The sequence below is a fragment of the Podarcis erhardii genome (assembly GCF_964252035.2).
Source record: "Podarcis erhardii genome assembly, chromosome: 1".
NCBI lineage: Eukaryota > Metazoa > Chordata > Lepidosauria > Squamata > Lacertidae > Podarcis > Podarcis erhardii.
In genome coordinates, this window is record NC_138497.1 from 101,337 (window position 1) to 125,100 (window position 23,764).

At 50.4% G+C, this 23,764-nt stretch overlaps 1 protein-coding gene across 1 annotated transcript; it reads right to left on the bottom strand.

The window, feature by feature from the left end:
* Positions 1–23: 23 nt before the first annotated feature.
* On the bottom strand, positions 24–22,088 carry LOC309351440 (maestro heat-like repeat family member 5). The gene is made up of 7 exons (XM_081879148.1): positions 21,902–22,088; positions 18,695–18,834; positions 16,418–16,444; positions 13,344–13,460; positions 11,871–11,981; positions 9,019–9,159; positions 24–874 (listed from the first exon to the last, which is right to left on the bottom strand). The coding sequence occupies exons 2-7, from the start codon at positions 18,788–18,790 to the stop codon at positions 671–673; spliced, it is 696 nt and encodes a 231-aa protein (XP_081735274.1). The 5' UTR covers positions 18,791–18,834; positions 21,902–22,088; the 3' UTR covers positions 24–670.
* Between the last annotated feature and the right edge of the window lie 1,676 nt (positions 22,089–23,764).

The following is a 23,764-nucleotide window of genomic DNA, read 5'->3' on the forward strand; positions in this document are numbered from 1 at the left end:
GTTTCCATTGCGGTGTGTAAGATGGTGAGTGATGCCATTGGCTCCTCTTTGATGACCTCCTGTGGTGGGGAAGCACACAGCATGTCAGGGAACTGGAGGCGCCATCCCTGCCACCACCACACCAAGCCCTGAGTTGTGCTCTCTATCCAGCCCACTTGACAACTTCTTTGCAATTGGCAAGTGGGTCCTCCTAGGGGAGGAGAGTGGGCTTCCTGGATCTGGGAATAAGATCCCTTTTTCTCCTGGGCAGAGCTCTACCGCATAAGAACAGCATAAGATCAGCCTTCTGGACCAGGCCAAGGGCCCATCTAGTCCAGCATCCTCACAGCATTCTCACAGTGGCCAACCAGACGTCTGTGAGAAACCAGGGAGCAGACCATGAGCCCAAGAGCCCTCTCCCCGCCTGTGGCTTCCAGCAACTATATTCAGAAACATTGCTTCCTTCCTCTGTGGAGGTAGAACATAGCAATCATGGCTGGGAGCCATCGACAGCCCTCTCCTCCTGGGAGAACCTAGCCTCTTTTACTTAGGCACTGGTGACATCCTGCTGAGGTTGCCACAATGTAGGGCTGCCTTTCAAGTGGGTTTGGAAACTTGAGTTGGAGCAGAACGAGACCACCCAGAAATGGTTTGGGGCCAGATGATCAGAACATGCAACCCAGAGCTAGACCTACACAGCTATTTTTAAGAAAAAACGCTCTGAAAAGAAACCCCAGGAGATTCCCCCTCTTTTTTTCTTTTTCTTTTTACTCACTGTGATGCAGAAGGTGAGCTCGTCTTTGTGGGGGAAGGTGACATATCCCACATTCAATTGCACAAGCGCCTTGGTTGTTAGAGTTGCTGCCTTCATAAAGCTCTTCTTCAAAGCCTCATTCTGAAAGGAGAAGGGATTTTATAAAATTGAGTTTGAATCAAAATCACAAGGAAACATAAAGCCACACTGACCCTAATCCTAATTCTAATCCTTACCCTAACACTAACCCAATCCAAAAACAAAAAATTCCTTCCAGTAGCACCTTAAAGACCAACTAAGTTAGTTCTAGGTATGAGCTTTCGTGTGCATGCACACTTCTTCAGATACCAATCCAAAAATTAACCCTAACCCAGAAGTGGTCTTGTTAGATAGTTAAATTCATGTTAAATTGCTGTTTTAGGGTTTCTTTAAAAAAAGTCTGGAACAGATTAATCCATTTTGCATTACCTTCTATGGGAAATAATAATAATAATAATAATAATAATAATAATAATAATAATAATAATTTATTATTTATACCCCGCCCATCTGGCTGGGCCTCCCCAGCCACTCTGGGCGGCTTCCATAAAAACCAAAAATACACTAAAATATCACACGTTAAAAACTTCCCTGAACAGGGCTGCCTTAAGATGTCTTCTGAATGTCAGGTAGTTGTTTATCGCTTTGCCATCTGCTGGAAGGGCGTTCCACAGGGCGGGGGCCACTACCGAGAAGGCCCTCTGCCTGGTTCCCTGTAGCTTTGCTTCTCGCAATGAGGGAACCGCCAGAAGGCCCTCGGCGCTGGACCTCAGCGTCCAGGCAGAATGATGGGGGTGGAGACGCTCCTTCAGGTATACTGGACCGAGGCCGTTTAGGGCTTTAAAGGTCAGCACCAACACTTTGAATTGTGCTCAGAAACATACTGGGAGCCAATGTAGGTCTTTCAAGACCGGTGTTATATGGTCTCGGCGGCCGCTCCCAGTCACCAGTCTAGCTGCCGCATTCTGTAGTTTCCGAGTCACCTTCAAAGGTAGCCCCACGTAGAGTGCATTGCAGTAATCCAAGCGGGAGATAAGCAGAGCATGCACCACTCTGGCAAGGCAGTCCACAGGCAGATAGGGTCTCAGCCTGCGTACCAGATGGAGCTGGTACACAGCTGCCCTGGACACGGATTTAACCTGTGCCTTCATGGACAGCTGTGAGTCCAAAATGACTCCCAGGCTGCGCACCTGGTCCTTCAGGGGCATAGTTACCCCATTCAGGACCAGGGAATCCTCCACACCTGCCCGCCTCCTGTCCCCCAAAAACAGTACTTCTGTCTTGTCAGGATTCAACCCCAATCTGTTAGCCGCCATCCATCCTCCAACCGCCTCCAGACACTCACACAGGACCTTCACCGCCCTCACTGGTTCTGATTTAAAAGAGAGGTAGAGCTGGGTATCATCCGCATACTGATGAACACCCAGCCCAAACCTCCTGATGATCTCTCCCAGCGGCTGCATGTAAATGTTGAAAAGCATGGGGGAGAGGACAGAACCCTGAGGCACCCCACAAGTGAGACCCCAGGGGTCTGAACACTCATCCCCCACCACCACTTTCTGAACACGGCCCAGGAGGAAGGAGCGGAACCACTGTATGACAGTGCCCCCAGCTCCCAGCCCCTCAAGACGGTCCAGAAGGATGTTATGGTCGATGGTATCAAACGCCGCTGAGAGATCCAGCAGAACTAGGAAACAGCTCTCACCTTTGTCCCTAGACCGCCGGAGATCATCAACCAGTGCGACCAAGGCAGTTTCAGTCCCATGATGAGGCCTGAATCCCGACTGGAAGGGATCCAAATGGTCCGCTTCTTCCAGGCGTGCCTGGAGTTGTTCGGCAACCGCTCGCTCAATCACCTTGCCCAAGAATGGAAGATTTGAGACTGGGCGATAGTTGGCGAAAGCATGCCTTGGTTTGGAACTGTCAGGGGTTCAGGAGCAGAGGCACAGGGAAGAGAGGAGATGGAGAGCGAGGGGGAGGAATCCGAGGGGAGTGTAGGAGATGACAGTGGTCCGAGGGAATCCATGAGCCTCTCCAGCGAATCGGAGGATTCACAGAAGGGGGCGCCAGTGGCCAGGGGTAGGGGGTTCCCAAGGGGAACGCCCCAGGAGCAAGGGGGCAGCAGGGACTCCCAGAGCAGTAGTTGGAAATCAGGACCAGCTTCCCCACCAGAGCAGAGTGGGGGGAAAGAGTCCCAAGCATCGGGGCCAGTGCATTCCCCACCAGGGAGAGAAGACGAGACAGGGCTGACCACGCCTCCATCGGAGAGTCGGACAACGGGGGGGAGGTCAGATCCGGCCAGTGTCCCGGAAGGGGGGAGCAGTGACACAAGTAGTGTGACGGTTAGGAGAAAGGTCACTGGGTTGGTGCGAGAGGCAAGTTCAAATGTACAGGAGCGCGGGACAGCAGAGAATGAGGATTGGGAACCGGGTCCTAAAGCCCGCCGGAGGCAGGGGGAGGAGCTAAGCGACTCAGCGTCGGAAGAGTCCAGAAAGGGCAATGCCCCAGCAGGCAGAAGGACCCAGAGGAGGAGAGAGCAGCGCAAGAGGTGGAGCAGGGCTAGGATCTTAAACTGGTGTCAGGGGGGAGGAGACTCAGAACGGACTTCACCGATCTAGAGTTCAAGACATAGTGCTGCACGCTGTGGCTTTGAAATGGAAATTGGACTTTAATAAAGACTTTTGTACATTACCTCAGGCTAGCGTTGGTCCTCTGTGAGCTGGGACCTAGAGGCAGCTCTGACAGTAAGTCCCGTCTCCTTTTAAAACCTCGCAACGTGAGTGGACGCAGCGAGGGGCGAAGATTGGTGCTTCGCGAGCTCACGAAAGCAGGACAAAATGACTACCGAAGAGCAAATAGCAACCCTGCGAAACGCAGTGACACAACTTAACGCGGAAATATTAGCATCCAGGAAGAGGGAAGACGAAGCAGCTGCTGCCTGCCAGGATCTGCGAACCAGGTTGGAAGTGTTGACTAAACAGGGGCTACCGGTACCCAGACCAGAGGGGATTGGGCTGGGAAAGAGAGGAGGGAGCCTTGTGTCTCATTTCGATGGGAATCTGCAGCAGTATCCTAACTTCAGAGCAGACGTGGTTTATGCGCTAAAGTTGCTGGAGAAGGACTTTAGAGATGAGCAGGAGAAAGTAGGCTTCATAATAACTCATCTCCATGGAGAAGCTAAAGCGTGGTTGCGCAATCTCTGGAGAGATAAAGATCCAGCCCTCCAAAATGCGGATGCCTTCATTAAAGCGATGGATGCGTGCTTTTTATCAGAGATTGATGTAGATATCGCCAGAAAAGAGATACATGGATTGAAACAAGGCAGAGCCACTGTAAGGCAATATCACTCCCGCTTTTTTGCATTGGTCAACGCGCTGGGATGGGAAAAAAATTCAGCTGCCGTCAGGGACCTGTTCTGGGAGGGGTTGAACGGGGCTGTGAAAGACGAACTGCAAGAGCTCAGGGAGTTCATAGATCACAACTTGAAGTGGGGATTCATCCGGGAATCCAAAGCAGTGGGGGGCAGTCCTGTGTTCTTCGTGAAGAAAAAGGACACGCCCCAAAAGAGGCTTGTAGTTGATTACCGGGTCATAAATTCGAGGACGAAGCCCACGGCATTCCCCATGCCCAAGATCAACGACCTGCTGGCGACGGTGAGGAAGGGACGCATCTTCACCAAGTTGGATCTACATGGGGCGTACAATCTTATACGCATGCGGGAGGGCGACGAGTGGAAGACGGCCATGTTTACGCCCCGAGGCACCTATGAATATAGAGTTATGCCATTTGGTTTACAAAATGGCTCCCACTGCTTCCAAGCCTTCATGCATCATGTGTTAGCAGGGCTCCTCTACAAGAAGTGCGTCTGCTTCCTGGACGACATTCTGATCTTCTCGGAATCGCAGGAGGCCCACGAGAGAGATGTCAAGGAAGTCCTGCAGAGACTACGGGAGCACAGACTTTACGCCAAACTGGAGAAGTGCCAGTTCGACATGACGGAGGTGGATTTCCTGGGCTACAAGCTGTCCGACAAGGGACTAGCCATGGACAGCGCCAAGGTCCGCTCGGTGCTGGACTGGAAAAGCCCGCGCAATCGGAAGGAGGTCCAGAAGTTTGTCGGCTTTGCCAACTTTTATCGCAAGTTTATCAAGGGTTTCGCTATGCAGACGGCGGCCATCACGGACACCCTCAGCTCCAAGAAGAAGAAGTTCATCTGGACGGAGCAGGCGGAGCAGTCCTTTCAGAAACTCAAGTGTCTCTTCGCGTCCGAAGAACAACTGCTACATGTGAACCCCAGCAAACCCATGAGGGTTGAGACGGATGCCTCCGACAGAGCCGTGGGGGCAGTCCTGTTGCAGCAAGATCCGCAAGGGGACTGGAGGCCGTGCGCTTTCTACTCCAGGAAACTCTGCAAATCGGAGCAGAACTACACCATCTGGGACAGAGAGTTGCTGGCCATTCATGCAGCCTTCAAGGCGTGGCGGCACTTCCTCATCGGAGCCAAACACACAGTGCAAGTTCGCACGGACAATAAGAACCTGGAGTACTGGTGCACGGCGAGGTTCCTGAACCAGAGACACATCCGCTGGGCGGAGTTCTTTGCAGATTTCGACTTCAGGATTGAATATATCCTGGGAGACAACAACATCATGGCTGATGCGCTTTCCAGGAAGCCGCAGTATCTCGAGGAAGCAGCACCGGTGGCGGCCAAACACATTTTCGCATCTAAAGCGTGGGCATGCGCTTCGGCCACCGTGGACCTGGAAGCAATACGTCGCGCGCTGCGAACGGATTCCTTCGCACGTTCCAAGATGGAGGAAGTGCGCAGTGGCACAGCGAAGGACGACGAGTTCCAGATACGCGACAGATTGCTCATCCGCAAAGGGGCCATCTACGTGCCGGGAGACGACCTCCGCGCGAGAGTACTGCAACAGTTACACGACGCACCCAGTGCCGGACATTTTGGCAAGGACAAGACGGTGGAATTAGTAGCCAGGGACTTTTGGTGGCCCAAGATGCGGGGAGAAGTCGCGGATTACGTCACTAGGTGCAACACATGCCAAAGGGCCAAGCCAGTACACAGGCCTCCGGCGGGACTGTTGGAACCGCTACAGACCCCGCTCGAACCGTGGGAGAGGGTGGCCCTGGACTTTGTCACTGATCTGCCCAGCTCGAGGGGCAAAACAGCAGTACTCGTGGTCGTGGTCATGTTCACCAAGATGGCCCACTTCATTCCATGCGCGAAGGTGGCCACAGCGGAACAGACAGCCAAGCTGTTCATAGACCACGTATTCAAGGTGCACGGCCTACCGCGGTCTATCCTGTCCGACCGGGGGCGCCAGTTCATCTCGAGTTTCTGGCAAAAGCTGATGGGCATCCTGAACGTCAAGGTCAACCTAGCGTCAGCAAGACACCCGCAGACCAACGGACAAGCGGAGAGGGTCAACGCCATCATGCAGCAGTACCTGAGATGCTACGCGAACCAGCAGCCCTCGACCTGGGTGGACTACCTGCCGCTGGCCGAGTTTGCCTACAACAACACGAAACACGTGTCCACGGGGGTGACACCGTTCTTCGCCAACAATGGGCGGCATCCCAGAACCTTCCCGGGGTTAGAGAAAGAGGGGGAGGGGGAGCCGCAGGGAGCAGAGGCCTTGGCAGCGGAGTTACTGGAGGTCCACGAACAGCTCCGAAGGCAGTTAGAGCTAGCAAAACACGCCTACAAAGTGCAGGCAGACCGACACAGGAGAGTTGGGGAGGACATCCGGGTGGGGGACTGGGTCTGGTTAGCAGCCCAGGCAGTGCCGGCCAGATCGTTAGCTAAGAAGAAGCTTGGACACAAGCAGCTAGGCCCTTACCAAGTTGAGGCACAGATCAACCCAGTGGCCTTCCGGTTGACACTCCCGGAGGGATCCAGAATGCACCCGGTCTTTCATAGATCGGTGCTCACGCCCTACAAGGCACCTCACAGGTTCCAGGCGCCAGGGACAGCTCCTAGCCCGCTCAGAGACGCACCCATGAAGGGGGGCTCGCCGAGGGCGGAGCTGCTCAACGAGGTCACAGAGATTTTGGACTCGAGATGGGGGGAAGAGGGGGTTGAATATCTCCTCGCCAGGGAAGGTACCCCGGCCAGCGCCAACAGCTGGGTACCGTACTATGCGGTAGAGGAGCACTACCTCAAGGACGAGTTCCACGCACTTTTCCCACACAGGCCCATGCCGGCAGATTATTTCGACGAATATCTTTTCACACCCACACTCTCAGCCAGCACTTTCCAGGGGACTAGCTCCCCAGAGGGATCGCTCTCAGGGTTTGGCACAGGCGGATCTTATTGGTGGGAAGATCAACCTGAGGTGGGCTGGCGCAGAGAACTGCTGAGAGGACCATTGCACGCAGTGTCATCCCAGGCGACAGGGGGAGAGGGGGTCATGGGCGAGTTGGGGGACGATCCAGGGTTCGAACACACCTCACAAGAGATGGAAGCAGAGGAGATCGCCGTCGACGAGACCATGGAGGACTTTCCGGACTTTTCCAGCTGGCTGCACGCCATGGGGGAAGAACTGTATCCTGCACTCACCCCCACAACACTGGAGCACCCAGAACCCACTCCAGAAGAGGGGGAGGGGGAAGGGGGGGCTTCGAGGGGGGGATGGATGTCAGGGGTTCAGGAGCAGAGGCACAGGGAAGAGAGGAGATGGAGAGCGAGGGGGAGGAATCCGAGGGGAGTGTAGGAGATGACAGTGGTCCGAGGGATTCCATGAGCCTCTCCAGTGATTCGGAGGATTCACAGAAGGGGGCGCCAGTGGCCAGGGGTAGGGGGTTCCCAAGGGGAACGCCCCAGGAGCAAGGGGGCAGCAGGGACTCCCAGAGCAGTAGTTGGAAATCAGGACCAGCTTCCCCACCAGAGCGGAGTGGGGGGGAAGAGTCCCAAGCATCGGGGCCAGTGCATTCCCCACCAGGGAGAGAAGACGAGACAGGGCTGACCACGCCTCCATCGGAGAGTCGGACAACGGGGGGGAGGTCAGATCCGGCCAGTGTCCCGGAAGGGGGGAGCAGTGACAGAAGTAGTGTGACGGTTAGGAGAAAGGTCACTGGGTTGGTGCGAGAGGCAAGTTCAAATGTACAGGAGCGCGGGACAGCAGAGAATGAGGATTGGGAACCGGGTCCTAAAGCCCGCCGGAGGCAGGGGGAGGAGCTAAGCGACTCAGCGTCGGAAGAGTCCAGAAAGGGCAATGCCCCAGCAGGCAGAAGGACCCAGAGGAGGAGAGAGCAGCGCAAGAGGTGGAGCAGGGCTAGGATCTTAAACTGGTGTCAGGGGGGAGGAGACTCAGAACGGACTTCACCGATCTAGAGTTCAAGACGTAGTGCTGCACGCTGTGGCTTTGAAATGGAAATTGGACTTTAATAAAGACTTTTGTACATTACCTCAGGCTAGCGTTGGTCCTCTGTGAGCTGGGACCTAGAGGCAGCTCTGACAGGAACGCTTTGGTTTCAGAATGGATTAAGTTTGAGAACCAAGGTACCACTGTAATGCCCCATCTGGTCCTAAGTGTGAAGCCAGTATACACCCCAGTCTACAACCCTTCGATGGATGAAGCCAAAAACCCTGCCCTAGGGCACAGTCTGAAGGCATGTGGTGCAAGGACCTTGATGGAGCTCAGGAGGTCTGCTCAGTGCCTGGATGGTGACCACGGGGGAAATGGTTGCACACCTCCTGGAGACGTATGACAGGAGAAAGGCAGAATATACCATATTTTTTCGAGTATAAGACACCCCCTATTTTGGGGGACTCCAAATTAAGAAAATGGGGGAAGGATTGCCCAGAGTTGCTGAGCTTTTCGGGGGGAGGATTACCCACAGTTGTTGAGCTATTTGGGGGAGGGGATTCCAAAAATTGCTCACCCGCTGAACCTATGCTGCCACTCACACATGTCTCAAAACCCACCTATTGTCTGTCCCTTGCCGGCAGAAACTGCCAATCGCCTTCCCAATTTCCGCAGCGACAGCCAATCAACACCACCCCTTGCCGCAGCCACCAATAACGCACCCAATAGCTGTTGACTATCTCCGGCTTGCAGCGGCAACCAAACCCACGTCCCCCCTATGCACTCTCTGTGTATAAGATGACCCTCATTTTTAAACATCATTTTTTAATAATAATAAAAAACCCTCGTCTTATACACGGAAAAGTATGGTATAGCTGAGAGAACAAACAACAGGAGTCCGTGGGATAATCAGAGCCATACCTTCCTGCTGTTCTGGAATTGGAAGAGGAGCTCCTCTGTGATGAGGTCTATAAAAAGGGGGAGATCATCCTGCCGTGCCCCGGATGCCATTTGCCCGCAGCAAAGGATGACGGTGATACTGGCATTCGTCTCGCTAGTATTCTGGAGGGAAAGGATGGGGAAAGTGAGTTTGGGAACCTTAAGTGCAATTGGAGACAAATCACCATTTAGTTGGGACCTTTTAGCAGCTGGGAAAATATTAGTAGTCAGTAAGTTGTTGTGAGAAAGGTGGAGGGCACAAGGAGAAGGGGACAACAGAGGACGAGATGGCTGGACAGCGTTCTTGAAGCTACCAGCATGAGTTTGACCAAGCTGCGGGAGGCAGTGGAAGACAGGAGTGCCTGGCGTGCTCTGGTCCAGGGGGTCACGAAGAGTCGGACACGACTAAACGACTAAGCAACAACAACAAGTTGTTGTGCAGACTTACAAATTTTGTATTTTTTTTCCTCCAGGAAACTCAAACTGCAGGCAAGCCAGGGCTCCCCCACCCTATATATGTGCATCGGGTTCTTCCTGCCTAAATGTAGAGCCTGACATTTGACCCTATTGAATTTCATTTTGTTAGTTTGGGCCCAGTTCTCCAATCTGTTAAGGTTATCTTGAATCCCGATTCTGTCTTCTGTGGCATTGGCTACCCTTCCCAGTTTGGTGTCATCTGCAAATTTGATGAGCATCCCCTCAATTCCTTCATCCAAGTCTTTTATTTTAAAAAAACGTGGAACAACAACGGGCCAGGACAGAACCCTGTGACACCCCACTGGTCACTTTTTCCCCAGGATGATGAGGAACCATGAAGGTGTTCTCTTTGGGTTCGGTCAGTCAACCAGGGAGAAAGTGCAGGACAGTGTAGGGTAGACTGACCACTGGTGCTCTTTTCCATGGGAGCTGCTTTTTAAAAATTAAAATGAACCAGGTGGATCTGCTCATCTTCTCCATAGTGAGGGTTGGGAAATTTCCTTGGTCATTTACCAACTCACAGCAAAAATCCAGAGGTACCACACTCCTGGGTTTCATTTCTCTTGGATGGCAGAGCACAAGAGAGTTCAGGGCTGCGTTCAGATGTAACAATAAACCAGAGGGCATCAACATAGGTTGGCCTCTAGCTCCCATCAGCCTCAGCCAGCATGGCCAGAGGTCAGGAGGGATGGGAGTTGCAGTCTGTAGCATCTGAAGGGCACCATTTTGGTTACCTCTGTGATAAACTATGGTTTATTATTGTGTGAATGAGCCTTGGACTCATTGGCTCCTGCTCCCTTCTCCTCTAGCACAGTTGCAAAACGGAGACCGGAAGCTTGAGGGAAGTTAACTGAAAGTGGAAGGAAAAGGATCTGATCTCCTTCCAGCTGGGTTGGAGAATTGGAGAGTCGGGGGCACATGACCCCAAGGCCCCCTCAGGTTATGGAACTGTTAGATCCGCACGCAGTTACTATGCCTTGTGAGATAAGATGGCGCCCAGTACACTTCTGCTGCGCCGATGGACGTCTGTGCCGATAGAAAACTTGAGCTCCCTTAGCTCTCTTAGCAAAGTCCTTAGCAGAGTTTTGCAGCGGCAGAAACTGTTGCCTTGTGTGTGGATAATAAATCAGACTGAATGCAGGCTTCTTGCTAAACTCCAACAGTCTTTTAATGAGTAGAAAAACATCATAAATCAGCCCGGCGAAAGAGCAGACATCCTTTCGCCTCTCAGCCAAAAACGAAAGGAAACTCACACACAAAGAAAGATTCCCGTATGTGAACATAACCACGCCTCAGAATGTGAGATGTCACACAGAACTGTTTAACCCTGTAAGTTCTGATTCTCCTCACATGCCTTTGTAATAATTCGCTTAATTGACAAATATATGGAGGTGAACACAGAGAGCGACACTCAACTATGCTTTGCTTCAAGTAGACCTGTCGAAATGAATGGGCCTAGTCATCTTCATTAAATTCAGTGGGTCTACTCTAGAACATAGTTGAATGGGGCCAGCAGGCACTCCCGTAAGGCAGAAGAACCCTTGCACGAGAGCAAATTGGGCAGGGGGTGCAGCTGAAACCTCTCCCCTCTTTCTCTCTGCCTCTCCCAGCCTGCCGCCTGCCTTCTCTCTTGGGTTCTGCTCCCTCCCCTCAGTTGGAGAGGTGTCCCCTCTTCCAAACTCTAAGAGGTTCTTCATTCAAAGCTTTCTGACAGCAGAACACTCTCCCTTGGGAGGTTGTGGACTCTCCTTCGTTGGAGGTTGGATGGCCATCTCTCAGGGATGCTTAAGATTCCTGCATTGGAGGGGGTTGGACTAGATGACCCTTGGGGGTCCCCATTAGCTTCCACTATTGAAGAAATGCCAACCAACCATCTGACAACCAACCTAAAAACAGGGGTCAGTGTACTTTGGGGGGTGACCAATGGTTTCTAACGAATCTGTTTGTTTGACTGACTGACTGAGCCAAGGGATCAGATCAGATCTAGGATCTGGAGCCACAGAGACAGGACTGCTGGAGCCCACTTCAGAAGGATGACTGAGACATACCCACAGAGGAAGCTGTCTGGCTTCCATACTGAGAGCAGATCCAATTGCCTATTTGGAATGGTAAGGATCCCATCCCTTGAAAAAGAGCATGTTTGGAAATGGGGTAGGATTCGTTCTTTTCCAACATGCTTTGGTGTGGATGTAAAGAGCCGCTAAGGATCCAATCCACCAGGATCTTCGTCTAACCATTGGCCATGCTGTCAGGGGCTGATGGGAGTTCCAATTCAAAACACACGGATGGGGAAGGGGCACCAGGCTGGGGATGGCTGTACACTCTTGCTACGCTCCTTCCTCACTTCACACCCTTACCTCAGACGTCTCAGTATTCCTTGCAATGGCTGCGTGGCCGAAGTCCCGCACTGCCATCAGCACCTGTGAAATATGGGTGCTTGAAGCCACACCGATAGCCTCAGAAATTCCCTAGGGAGAATGAGGCACGTCAAACATGTCGTTTTCTTGATTGCAATTAGTGATAATAATAATAATAATAAATTTTATTTATATCCCGCCCTCCCCAGCCAAAGCTGGGCTCAGGGCGGCTAACAATTAAATAGTACAACATTCTAAAAACATTTCATTATAAAAATTAAATAAAATCAATTAAAATGAAATTGATGGCAACCATTAAGCTAAGCTGATCATGAGGGATGGAGGATAAATGTGATTCTGTTAGCAGATTCCTGTGAAATGTGGGGAACCAAATTTAAGAATGGAGAAATGAGACACTTAGAGAACCAAATTGAAGAGATCCTTTCATCCCGGATAATAATAGGGGTGGTTTGAAGAACGATATTTCTGTGGATTCTGATGTGAACTGACCAGACCACACCTCCCAGACTCGTGCAGCTTGCAACGCAAGGATGCCTTGCATTCTGACATTTTCAAATCTTGTGATACAGTTCTTGGCTTCATTAAATACTCAACTACATTAAAATGCATCATTTATTCCCTGGAAGTATTTGTAATCCACCGCTCACCCAAAGGCGCCAGAGCAGGAATATGCACCATCTAAACCAGGGTGCTCCAATTTCTCATACCAAGTGGGCCACAAGAGTAGTTCAGCACAGAACCTGTGGGCTGCACACTGACTTGTCGTGTGGGAGAGGGGAGCAAGGCCAAAATTTGACACACACGCCCCGGCCCGCATGCTGCCTTCCCAAAGGTAGGCAGGTGAGGCGCTGGGTTTTGGGAAGGAGGCACGAGGCTCTGGCGGGACCTAGAGCCTTCCCACCTTCTTGCCAAAGGTGGGAAAGAGCTAACTGAGCACTCTAGGACCCTGACAGATCACACCTGCCTCCTTCCCCAAGCCCAGCACCTCCTTACCCAGCTTTGGAAAGGCAGTGCAAGGCCTACAAGTGTGTAGGGGTGCCTCCAAGCTTGCTGAGGGCTGCCAAGAAAGGCATTGAGGGCCACTTGCTGGCTGCTCTGATCTAACCCAAAACTAAACAAATCTGCCCAGATATGTTGAATGCTGAAAAGCAGTTGCTCCTGTAAGAGGCTTTGAGGGGGTGAGTGGATGGGCACAAAATCCTTGGAGGGAGGAAGGTCATGACCAATCCGGAAATCAGGACAGAGGGCTGGTGGGGTAATGTCAGGGACTGGCTGGATGAGTAAGAGTGGGGGACCCTGGATTGTGGTGGTGGGACACTGGGGAGCAGCCTGGGGAGGCGCTTGAATCAGGAGGGTTCAGAAGGAGGAGGCTCTTCCAGGAGAGTCTCCGTGTGAGCGCAGTCCCAGTCCCGCTGGCTCTCCTCCCCCCTGACATCCCACACATTCACTCACCTCTCTGTCTGCTTCCTCTTCGAGAGGCAACCTCAGGAGTAAGTGCAGGTACTGGTGGACTGTCTCTGCGCTCCTGGAATCCCGCAGCTTGAGTCCATAGTATCTATAGAGGGCGTTCTAAGGGTTGGGGAAGGTTTGGGTGAGTCACAGGGAGGAGACCCCACCAGCTACATCAACTGCTTTTGGAAAACCAAAGAATTTCAATTTTACCGTCTGAAAATGTCGGGTAATACTAAATAATAATAATAGATTGCAAGTACTAGGCAATTGTTTTAATGATTTGTATGCAATTTTACACATCTTCTGAATTCCCAAGTCACGTTGCAACTCTTTAAAGGTAAAGGTAAAGGGACCCCTGACAATTAAGTCCAGTCGCAAACGACTCTGGGCTTAAAGCTCATCTCGCTTTAAGGCCGAGGGTGCCCGCATTTGTCCGCTTCCACAGACAGTTTTTCCAGGTCATGTGGCCAGCATGACTAAGCCGCTTCTGGCGAAACCAGAGCAGCACACGGAAATGCCGTTTAACTTCCAGCCGGAGCAGTACTGGCTTCAGCTGGGGAGGGTGGGATATAAATAAATTATTATTATTATTATTATTATTATTATTATTATTATTATTATTATTATTTACTTGCACTGTGTGCTTTTGAACTGCTAGGTGGGCAGGAGCTGGGACCGAACAACGGGAGCTCACCCCGTCGCAGGGATTCGAACCGCCGACCTTCCGATCGGCAAGCCCAAGCGGCACAGTGGTTTAACCCACAGTGCCACCCGCGTCCCTATTACAACTCTTTAGTACTCCTCATTTGGGGAATTTGAAAGTTGACAAGTTCAGCATGTCCTAATTGCTCTGCCTCCACTGTTGGAGGCAGGAATGCTTCTGAATACCAGTTGCTGGAAACCACAGGAAGGGGAGAGGGCTCTGTGTTCGAATTCTGCTTTCCAGTTTCCCATGGGCATCTGGTTGGCCACTGTGAGATAAGGATGCTGGTCTAACCCAGCAGCCTTGTCTTTCATTCTCATGACACACTTTTGTCCTAGATACGCTGACCCTAGGCTCTTCCCGCTTTTTAAGAGAACTAATACCTGCACCTGCAGCCTCTTACAGGTGTCCCCAGCCTCCCTCCACAGTAATGTGATTGGCTGTCACCGGTTTAAAAGGAAAGCCTGTCCAATAGTGGTGGAGTGGTGTAGATGAGTGTGGAGTCTTCTTTTGCCTCAAGGCGCAGGTACTCTGTCTGATTAGATGAACTGCTTCTGTAGATATTTGTATATATATTTAGCTCACAATAATAAATACTGCACTAAAGAACCTAGGACTCTGAGCTTTCTGCTAAAAGCGCCACGAGGAATTCGTGACAGGGTTATGGGCCCAGCACACTTCTACTGCGCATGAGTACAGGTGGCTGTTATCTAGCCGTGGGTGCTGGAGGGGAGCTGCAGCAATGGAGCAGTCCAGAGCTGGCGTGCTGCTGGAGAAGCTGACGGCCATGAACTACAGCATCTGGTCAGTCCGCATGCAACACTTCCTCAAGCGTGAGGGCCTGTGGAAAGTGGTGGAAGATCCACCGCAGCCCCCTGAGGAGGATGAAAAGGATGAGAAAGCCTTGGCTGTGATCATCCTTGGAATGGACGACAGCCAGCTAGTCTACGTAGCTGATAAGGTGACAGCAAGTGAGGCGTGGGATGCGCTCAAGCTGTCCATGTGCGAGAGACAGCTGGCTTGCTGATAACACTGACCAGGAGAACGTACTTGTCAGAGCTGCCCGAGGTCCCAGCTCACAGAGGACCAACGCCAGGTCGTCGTTATGTACAAAAGTCTTTATGAAAGTTCAGTTTCCATTTCAAAGCCGCAGCGCGCAGCTCTACGTCTTAAACCCTAGACCGTCGAAGTTCCGTCTGAATCTCCTCCCCCCTGACACCAGTTTAAGATTCTAGCCCTGCTCCACCTCTTCCTCTGCTCTCTCCTCCACTGGGTCCTCCTGCCCGCTGAGGCATTCCCCTTTCTGGATTCTTCTGACGCTGAGTCGCCTGACTCCTCCCCCTGCCTCCGGCGGGCTTTAGGACCTGGTTCCCAGTCCTCGTTCTCTACTGTCCCGCTCGCCTGTACATTTGAACTTGGCTCCCGCGCCAACCCAGTGACCTTCCTCCTGACCGTTACACTGCTTCTATCACTGCTTCCCTCTTCCGGGATACTGGCTGGACCTGACCTCCCCTCCGTTGCCTGACTCTCCGATGGAGGCGTGGTCAGCCCTGACTCATCTTCTCTCCCTGGTGGGGGATACGCTGGACCCGATATCTGGGACTCTTGCCCCCCACTATGCTCTGGTGGGGAAGCTGGTCCTGATCTCCAACTGCTGCTCTGGGAGTCCCTGCTGGCCCCTTGCTTCTGGAGTGTCCCCCTTGGGACCCTCCTTGCCCTGGCCACTGGCGCCCCCTTCTGTGAATCTTCCGATTCGCTGGAGAGGCTCATGGAATCTCTCGGGCCACTGTCATCTTCTCCTACGCTGCCCTCTGATTCTTCCCCTTCGCTCTCCCTTTCCTCCCTTCCCTGTGCTTCTGCTCCTGAGTCCCTGACAGTACTGGTGTTGGAAGACACCGGGGGACTCCCCGGTGAACCACCTAAAATTCCTTTGGACTTGCTGTGGACTTGATCACGCAAGTACCTTCTGCTATCCGGACAGCAGAATAAACTCTTTCTTCTTTGAATCAACCTTGGTGTCATTTGGCTTCCTTCCTCCTGTCCCGGAGCAACGCAGACCCAATCAGTGAACTCCAATAAGGCTACAGATCCAATACTCTCTGTGGAAGTGCTGGGTCAGAATGACGCAGCAGTAATGTGATTGGCTGTCACCGGTTTAAAAGGGAAGCCTGTCCAATAGTGGTGGAGTGGTGTAGATGAGTGTGGAGTCTTCTTTTGCCTCAAGGTGCAGGTACTCTGTCTGATTAGATGAACTGCTTCTGTAGATATTTGTATATATATTGAGCTCACAATAATAAATACTGCACTAAAGAACCTGGGACTCTGAGCATTCCGCTAAAAGTGCCGCGAGGAATTCGCGACAAGGACTTACCTTGTTGTGTCCAGGCTTGGATGTCTTCTGCTGGGAATAAAATGAAGAAAAGTGTCATGTTTCTTGTCTAGAGAACAGTTGCCATCTATCTGCCACTTGTCTTCTCTAAAAAAACCCCACATGCCTAGAAATAGACTTCTTGCAAAAATCATGTGGAGTAAAATCTATTGCAATCAATTATTCTTCTTTTTTAAAGTAACACTCCAAAGACGATTCAATAAATCCTCTGGACTGGGAGACACACCATTCATTTAAAGCACTTTGTTTCTTGCCATGAACAAACAGAATCTAGGCATTGTGGCTATTACTATTATTTATTAAATTTCTGTACTGCCCTTCATCCGAAGATCACTGGGCGGTTTACAATAAAAAAACTCAAAAATACATACCATAATAACAAACAGACAATACCACTCCCAGTATGATTATTTATTAAATTTTCTGTTGCAGAAAGTATTTGCTTGCCTGCTCTGCCAAATGCCCAGGCCTGGCAAATTAACTGCTCTTGAGAGCGAAGAGGAAATATTGGCCATATCAGGCACAATACAGTCACAAAAACTTTTACTGCACAATATCGGGTTCTCAAACGTTCCCAGATATCGGGAACGATCAGTTGCAAAAGTTAAAGAAAAAAACATGCAACATTTCCTAGGGTCCAAGTCATCCCACCAAATCAAGTTTATGGATTGGTTCTTCTTCCAGTCTACAGATGCTGCACTGATCGCCTTCTCTGCTTCCCCAAATTTGCCTGGTCCTCTTTTCAAGCCCCACCAGGAGAAAGTCGTCTCTTGCATCTGCAAATAGGACCTTCCTCCAAGCTGGGCTCCTAATAGTTCAGGCCGAGGCAAACACGGCCCTCCAGCTGTTTGGGGACTCCAATGCCCATCACCCCTGACCCGCTGGTCCTGTTTGCTAGGGATGATGGGAGCTGTAGTCCCAAAACAGCTGGAGGGCTGGGTTTGCCTTTGCCTGTGATAGTTCATGGCAGTTCCCCTTCTACATGCTCCCACCAGCCCCAGGCAGCATATGGTCCAGAACATTTAGAGGGAACCAGGTTGGGGAATCCTGGTTCACGCTGTGCAACATCAGACCAGGGTGGATAAAAATCAATGACCCCCTGTTTTAAAAAATAGATTTCTTTGATTTAAATCACATTTTTTTAAAAAATTAATTTGGATTTCTAAAATAAAATGCTTTTGGAGGAAAAATCTTCCGAAATATATTTTTCTTTTAAAGTTGCATTATAGTCCAACGGCTATTCACTGGGAAGTAAGGATTTATTTTAAGTTTTTCATATATGCTAAAATTCATTCTAAGAATTTTTTTAAAAAAAATGTTTAACCACATCAGTTAACAAACATGGATATATATGTTATAATGTTATTGTTTTAGTTAAATAAATTGTTAAATTCTAATTAATAAAATGATTATTTTTCTCCTTCCAATAAGGTACAGCAGAAAAGTTGTCCAAATATACAGTGGTAGCTCAGGTTAAGAACTTAATTCGTTCCGGAGGTCCGTTCTTAACCTGAAACTGTTCTTAACATGAAGCACCACTGTTAGAGGTACCGGTTGGTTGCTTGAGAGCAATCAGGAAATATGGCTCAAGAGTCTGTTTTCAAGCTTTCTTCTTAGTGATCAAAACCTTTAGAATACAGAGCACCTCTATTCCGTGTCTTGCTCATTCACGGGCAGAATCTGAGAGTGGGCGGCCCTTCAACCTTCCCCAGCAGAGTAATTTCTTGGCGCCCAGTCTGCGCCTCCCCTCTCTGCGCGGAAACCTACTGCGCAAGGAAGGCTTGGGTAATGGGGGACCCCCCTCCTCCCCGCTTTGCTCAGGCAAGGTGTCATGGCACCGCCTTGCCTCCTCCGACCCCTGCATCTCCTCTCCTTCCTCCGCTGAGGAAGTGCTGCTTCCCACGATCTTTGGGGGCTCTCTGTAATCCACCCGGCTTTTCCCCTCTCGCCCCTGAGCCGATGGCAGCTCTTAACCCGAGGTACTATTTCTGGGTTAGCGGAGTCTGTAACCTGAAGCGTATGTAACCTGAAGCGTCTGTACGCAGTTAACTTATTATACCCCACAATAATTTCATAATTATGTGTCTATGCATTCCTAACAGTATAACCAAATCAGTAGTAAAAACTACTCTGGAAATTTATTATTCCCAAAATGAAACCTTCATCTGGTTGTAAATATTAAGATTATACAAGCAAGAAAGTAAAAATATGCTTTAAATCGATTTGATTTCAATCAAATCCACCCTGCATCACACACACCTGGGGAGGTGGCTGGAGGTGTTGGAGGATGGTCTCCAAAATCTCCCTTTCATCCATCATCTCCAAAGCTTCTCTGACGGTTCTTCCTCCCAGCATTTTCTTACCCACCAACAAGTACTCTAAGTTTTCATCAGAGAGTTCTTCAGAAAGAAAGAGAGAGAGAGAGGTGAGTAAATGAGGCGGATGAGAGGGAAAGGTACCGTGTTTTTCCATGTATAACACGCCCCCATGTATAAGACGCCCCCTATTTCTGGGCACTCAAAATTTAGAAAACGGGGGCAGATTGCCAAGACTTGTTAAGCTTTTTTGGGGAGGGGTTGCCCAGAGTGGTTGAGCTTTTTTGGGGGGGAGGGAGCCATTAATCAAATTGCACAATTAATTGCAGGCAGGCATCAACCACCAAGTCACCTATCGTCTGCCAGTTGACAACAGCCCTTTCCACAGCAAAGAAATCATAGCTGGGAATCTCTTCCTGGCGGCTACAATCAAGCGCCCGTCCCCCCTCAGCACTCCCCCTGTAGAAGAGGAGCCCCAATTTGACACTTGATTTGGGGGTAAAAAACCTCGTCTTATACATGAGAAAAGACGGCAAGTTCTTTCTCAGGGGGCTTCTCGCCTGTTGCAATGAGCGGGTGCATGCCATATCTGAACAGGGATCATAGAACTGTAGCGTCTGAGGAGACCTGCGGGGTCACCCAGTCCAACCCCCAACAATGCAGAACAGGGGCAGCCACCCGGAAGTCCCTGCTCCATGTTACACGCCTCTGAACAAGGAGGGGTGGGATGGGGGGGGGACTTCCACCCAGACATCAAGGAAACCAAGAGAGACCCTGACCTTGTATCATAATAATAATAATTTATTATTTATACTCCGCCCATCTGGCTGAGTTTCCCCAGCCACTCTGGGCGGCTGCCAATCAAGTATTAAAAACAATACAGCGTTAAATGTTAAAAACTTCCCTAAACAGGGCTGCCTTCAGATGTCTTTTAAAGATAGGGTAGCTACTTATTTCCTTCACATCTGAAGGGAGGGTATTCCACAGGGTGGGCGCCACTACCGAGAAGGCCCTCTGTCTGGTTCCCTGTAACCTTACATCTCGCAATGAGGGAACCGCCAGAAGGCCCTCGGTGCTGGATCTCAGTGTCCTGGCTGAATGATGGGGGTGGAGAGGCTCCTTCAGGTATACTGGACCGAGGACGTTTAGGGCTTTAACACTTTGAATTGTGCTCGGAAACGTACTGGGAGCCAATGCAGATCTCTCAGAACCAGTGTTATTTGGTCCCGGCGGCCACTCCCAGTCACCAGTCTAGCTGCCGCATTCTGGATTAATGGCAGTTTCTGGGTCACCGTCAAACGTAGCCCCACGTAGAGTGCGTTGCAGTAGTCCAAGCGGGAGATAACTAGAGCATGCACCACTCTGGTGAGACAGTCTGCAGGCAGGGAGGGTCTCATCCTGCATACCAGGTGGAGTTGGTAGACAGCTGCTATGGATACAGAAGTAACCTGTGCCTCCATGGACAGCTGTGAGTCCAAAGTGACTCCCAGGCTGCGCAGGGGCACAGATACCCCATTCAGGACCAGGGAATCCCCCACACCCGCCAGCCCCCTGTCCCCCCAAAACAGGACTTCAGTCTTGTCAGGATTCAACCTCAATCTGTTAGCCACCATCCATCCTCCAACCGCCTCCAGACACTCACACAGGACCTTCACCGCCTTCACTGGTTCTGATTTAAAGGCGAAGTAAAGCTGGGTGTCATCTGCATACTGATGAACACCCAGCCCAAACCCCCTGATGATCTCTCCCAGTGGCTTCATATAGATATTAAAAAGCATGGGGGAGAGGACGGAACCCTGAGGCACCCCACACGTGAGAGCCCAGGGGTCTGAACACTCATCCCCCAACACCACTTTCTGGGCACAGCCCAGGAGAAAGGAGCGGAACCACCGTATAACAGTGCCCCCAGCTCCCAGCCCCTCTAGACGGTCCAGAAGGATGTTATGGTCGATGGTGTCAAAGGCCGCTGAGAGATCCAGCAGAACTAGGAAACAGCTCTCACCTTTGTCCCTAGCCCGCCGGAGATCATCAACCAGTGCGACCAAGGCAGTTCAGTCCCATGGTGAGGCCTGAATCCCGATTGGAAGGGATCCAAATGGTCTGTATCCTCCAGGCATGCTTGGAGATGTTCGGCAACCACCCGCTTAGCCACCTTGCCCAAGAATGGTAAATTTGAGACTGGGCGATAGTTGGCCAAATTGGCTGGGTCTAAAAAAGTTTTTTTAAGAAGCGGTTTAATGACCGCCTCTTTCAGTGGGTCTGGGAAGGCTGCCTCACAGAGAGAAGCATTCACTACCCCGCAGAGCCCATCGCCCAGCCTTTCCCAGCTCGTTTTTATCAGCCAGGATGGGCAAGGATCAAGGAGACAGGTGGTTGGTTTCACTTGTCCAAGCAGCCTGTCCACATCCTCGGAGGTAACAGATTGGAATTGATCCCATGTAACAGCACTAGACAGAACTAGACAGTGCTACTCTCCCGCCCTGTCCCTGCTCCCACGGTGGAGTCTACCTCCTTCTGAATCTGAGCGACTTTATCTGCAAAAAACTTTGCAAAAGCACTGCAGGAGATCTTGGGGTCCCTACCAGGCCCTGGTGGTGCAAGTGGTTCTGATAGATTGTGAACCACCTGAAAAAGTCTCCCGCTGCTGTTTTCTGCATTGCCACTTGGTAGGCTCGACGTTGAGCTCTAGCCCGTGTCCAGTCTGATTCAGAGTGAGTTTTCTGCCACCGGCGCTCTAGCCGTCTCAACGATTCGCCCTCAGCTCTGGGGAAAACCACAGGGCTGTCCAGGCTCCATGCAATCAGAGAGGGCGCTTCGGAGCCAGACAGTCAATAGCCCTGGTTAACTCCGCATTCCAACGGGCCACCAGGGAATCAGCCAAGAGGCCACCAACTTGGGATAAAACATCCCCTACCGCTCTCTGGAAACCAGTTGGATCCATTAAGTAGCAGGGGCGGACCATCCGAATCGGTCCCACCTCCCTGCAGAGGGGAAGGGTCGCGGAGAAGTCCAGTTGCACCAGGAAGTGATCTGACCATGGCACTTCTTTTCTTTCGCTTTTAGTTAGTGTCAGATCACCAACATCCGTAGAGGTAAACACCAGGTCTAAGACCAAGGGGAACCCAAGAGGGATCTGGTTCTGCCTACTCACCTGGGAACGCTGGCCCAGAGTCCTCAAGGCTCTTCTTTTTTGAGGGCCGCTGCTGGCTTGGGTCTTGCTTCACCAGCCCTGGCAAGACTAGGGGTCTGGCCTCTGCCGGTCTGGCCTCTGCCGCTGATGGGGTAGGCTTTGCCAATGCCGGCAGTAGGGCAGGGGCCTCGTCCTCATATGAGGGGTAGATCTTTTGATTTCTCCTCCTGCCCTCTGTGGCTGATGTTGAAGGCTTTGCCAATGCCGGCAGTAGGGCAGGGGCCTCGTCCTCATATGAGGGGTAGATCTTTTGATTTCTCCTCCTGCCCTCTGTGGCTGATGTTGAAGGCTTTGCCAATGCCGGCAGTAGGGCAGGGGCCTCTTCCTCATATGAGGGGTAGATCTTGTTCTTCTTTTTTCTTTTTAGAAAAAAAGCCATCCTGCAAGATGCAAAAAGATTAGGAATTATTGGGAAATGATATATAATGAATTGAAAAAACTGTTCAAAAAGACTTTTGTTAAGAAACCAGAAGCATTCCTTCTAGGAATTTTAGACCAAGATGTAAAAAAAGAAAATTGGAAATTATTTATGCATGCAACAACAGCGGCAAGAATTTAATTAGCACAAACTTGGAAGACAGAAGAAATACCAACGAAAGAACAATGGCAAGGGAAACTTATGGAATATGCAGAACTGGCAAAACTAACAGAAAAATTACATGAAAAGGACAACAAAGACTTTAAAAGAGAATGGGAACCATTTACAACATATATGAAGAGGCAACATAAAGAAATGGACTCATTGGCAGTGAACAATCACAACTGTCTACAACAAAAAATAAGACTATATGTATTGAGGAAATTTTGGGGAAACATCAAATACGCAAGGTGAACAATAGGGAAATAAAACAAAATGTGAGTACGAGGGAAGTCCAGGGGAGGAGGGTCGAAATATGAAAAATTGTTAAAGATATATTGTTAGAAGTAGAATCCATGGAAAAATCAATACAAAATTATTTTAAAAAAATAAATAGAATCTCTGGATAACAAGTGTCATTTTTAGGTAATCTATTAAGACTGGAATATGATATTCCAGTTTTGATTGCTGGAAATTTAGCAATTGGGAAATATTATCCTGGATATTGACAGAATCTGGGAATGATTCAAAGTATTTGGTATTGTATTTTTATTTGTAAACATTGAAATGAGGAAGTCTTTTTACTCAGAGTGAGAAGGATGACCAAATATTTGACAGACCTGGAAATAGCAAGTTCATGTAGATCCAAGGGGGGAGGAAGTGGATACAGCGGAAGAATATTGTAAAATTTGTGGAGGAAAATGATCTGACATGATCTCCTATTCCAGCCTGGTTATCTCTTCCTAATTCTGGGTGCTGTGTTTTATTATCTCTTGTGAAAAGGTATTTTAATGTACGGTCAGTAAAAGCCTGGATGTAAGGCCTGCCTTTTGTGTGAACAGTTTTGTTTTCGTTTTCTCATTATGGGTGGATCCCAAGACAGACTAGGTCTGGCTGAAGGTCTGCCCTGAAACCTTGCTGGAAGGATCTCCCCTTGCTGGGCCACTTTGCAGGAGTCGACTCCTGCAGGCGGCTTGTCTTGTGTGCGGGTGGAGGCGCGCTGCCTGCAGAAGTGGACCCTGGGACTAGCTACCTGGAAAACCTCTGTGCCTGAGGATGCCACAACTCCTGTAGCCTCTTCAGGCTTTGCCCTCGGATGGGAAGAGCATTGCACCCGGGAGAGGGAAAGGGGAGTCAAACAGGCACTCAAGGGATAATTTCAGAGAAAGAGCTTTATTTCTATCATCTGGGCTTGGTAGAAGGAGCTAGTGTGATAACTTCACAAACAAGCACAAGTTCACAGCCAT

Coding starts and splice junctions, on each gene's coding strand:
- LOC309351440 (XM_081879148.1), bottom strand. CDS start 18,790: ATGCTGGGAGGAAGAACCGTCAGAGAAGCTTTGGAGATGATGGATGAA. Junction 11,982..13,343: donor AAGAGGAAGCAGACAGAGAG/GTGAGTGAATGT, acceptor CATTCTCCCTAG/GGAATTTCTGAGGCTATCGG. Junction 875..9,018: donor AATTCCAGAACAGCAGGAAG/GTATGGCTCTGA, acceptor TTCTCCTTTCAG/AATGAGGCTTTGAAGAAGAG.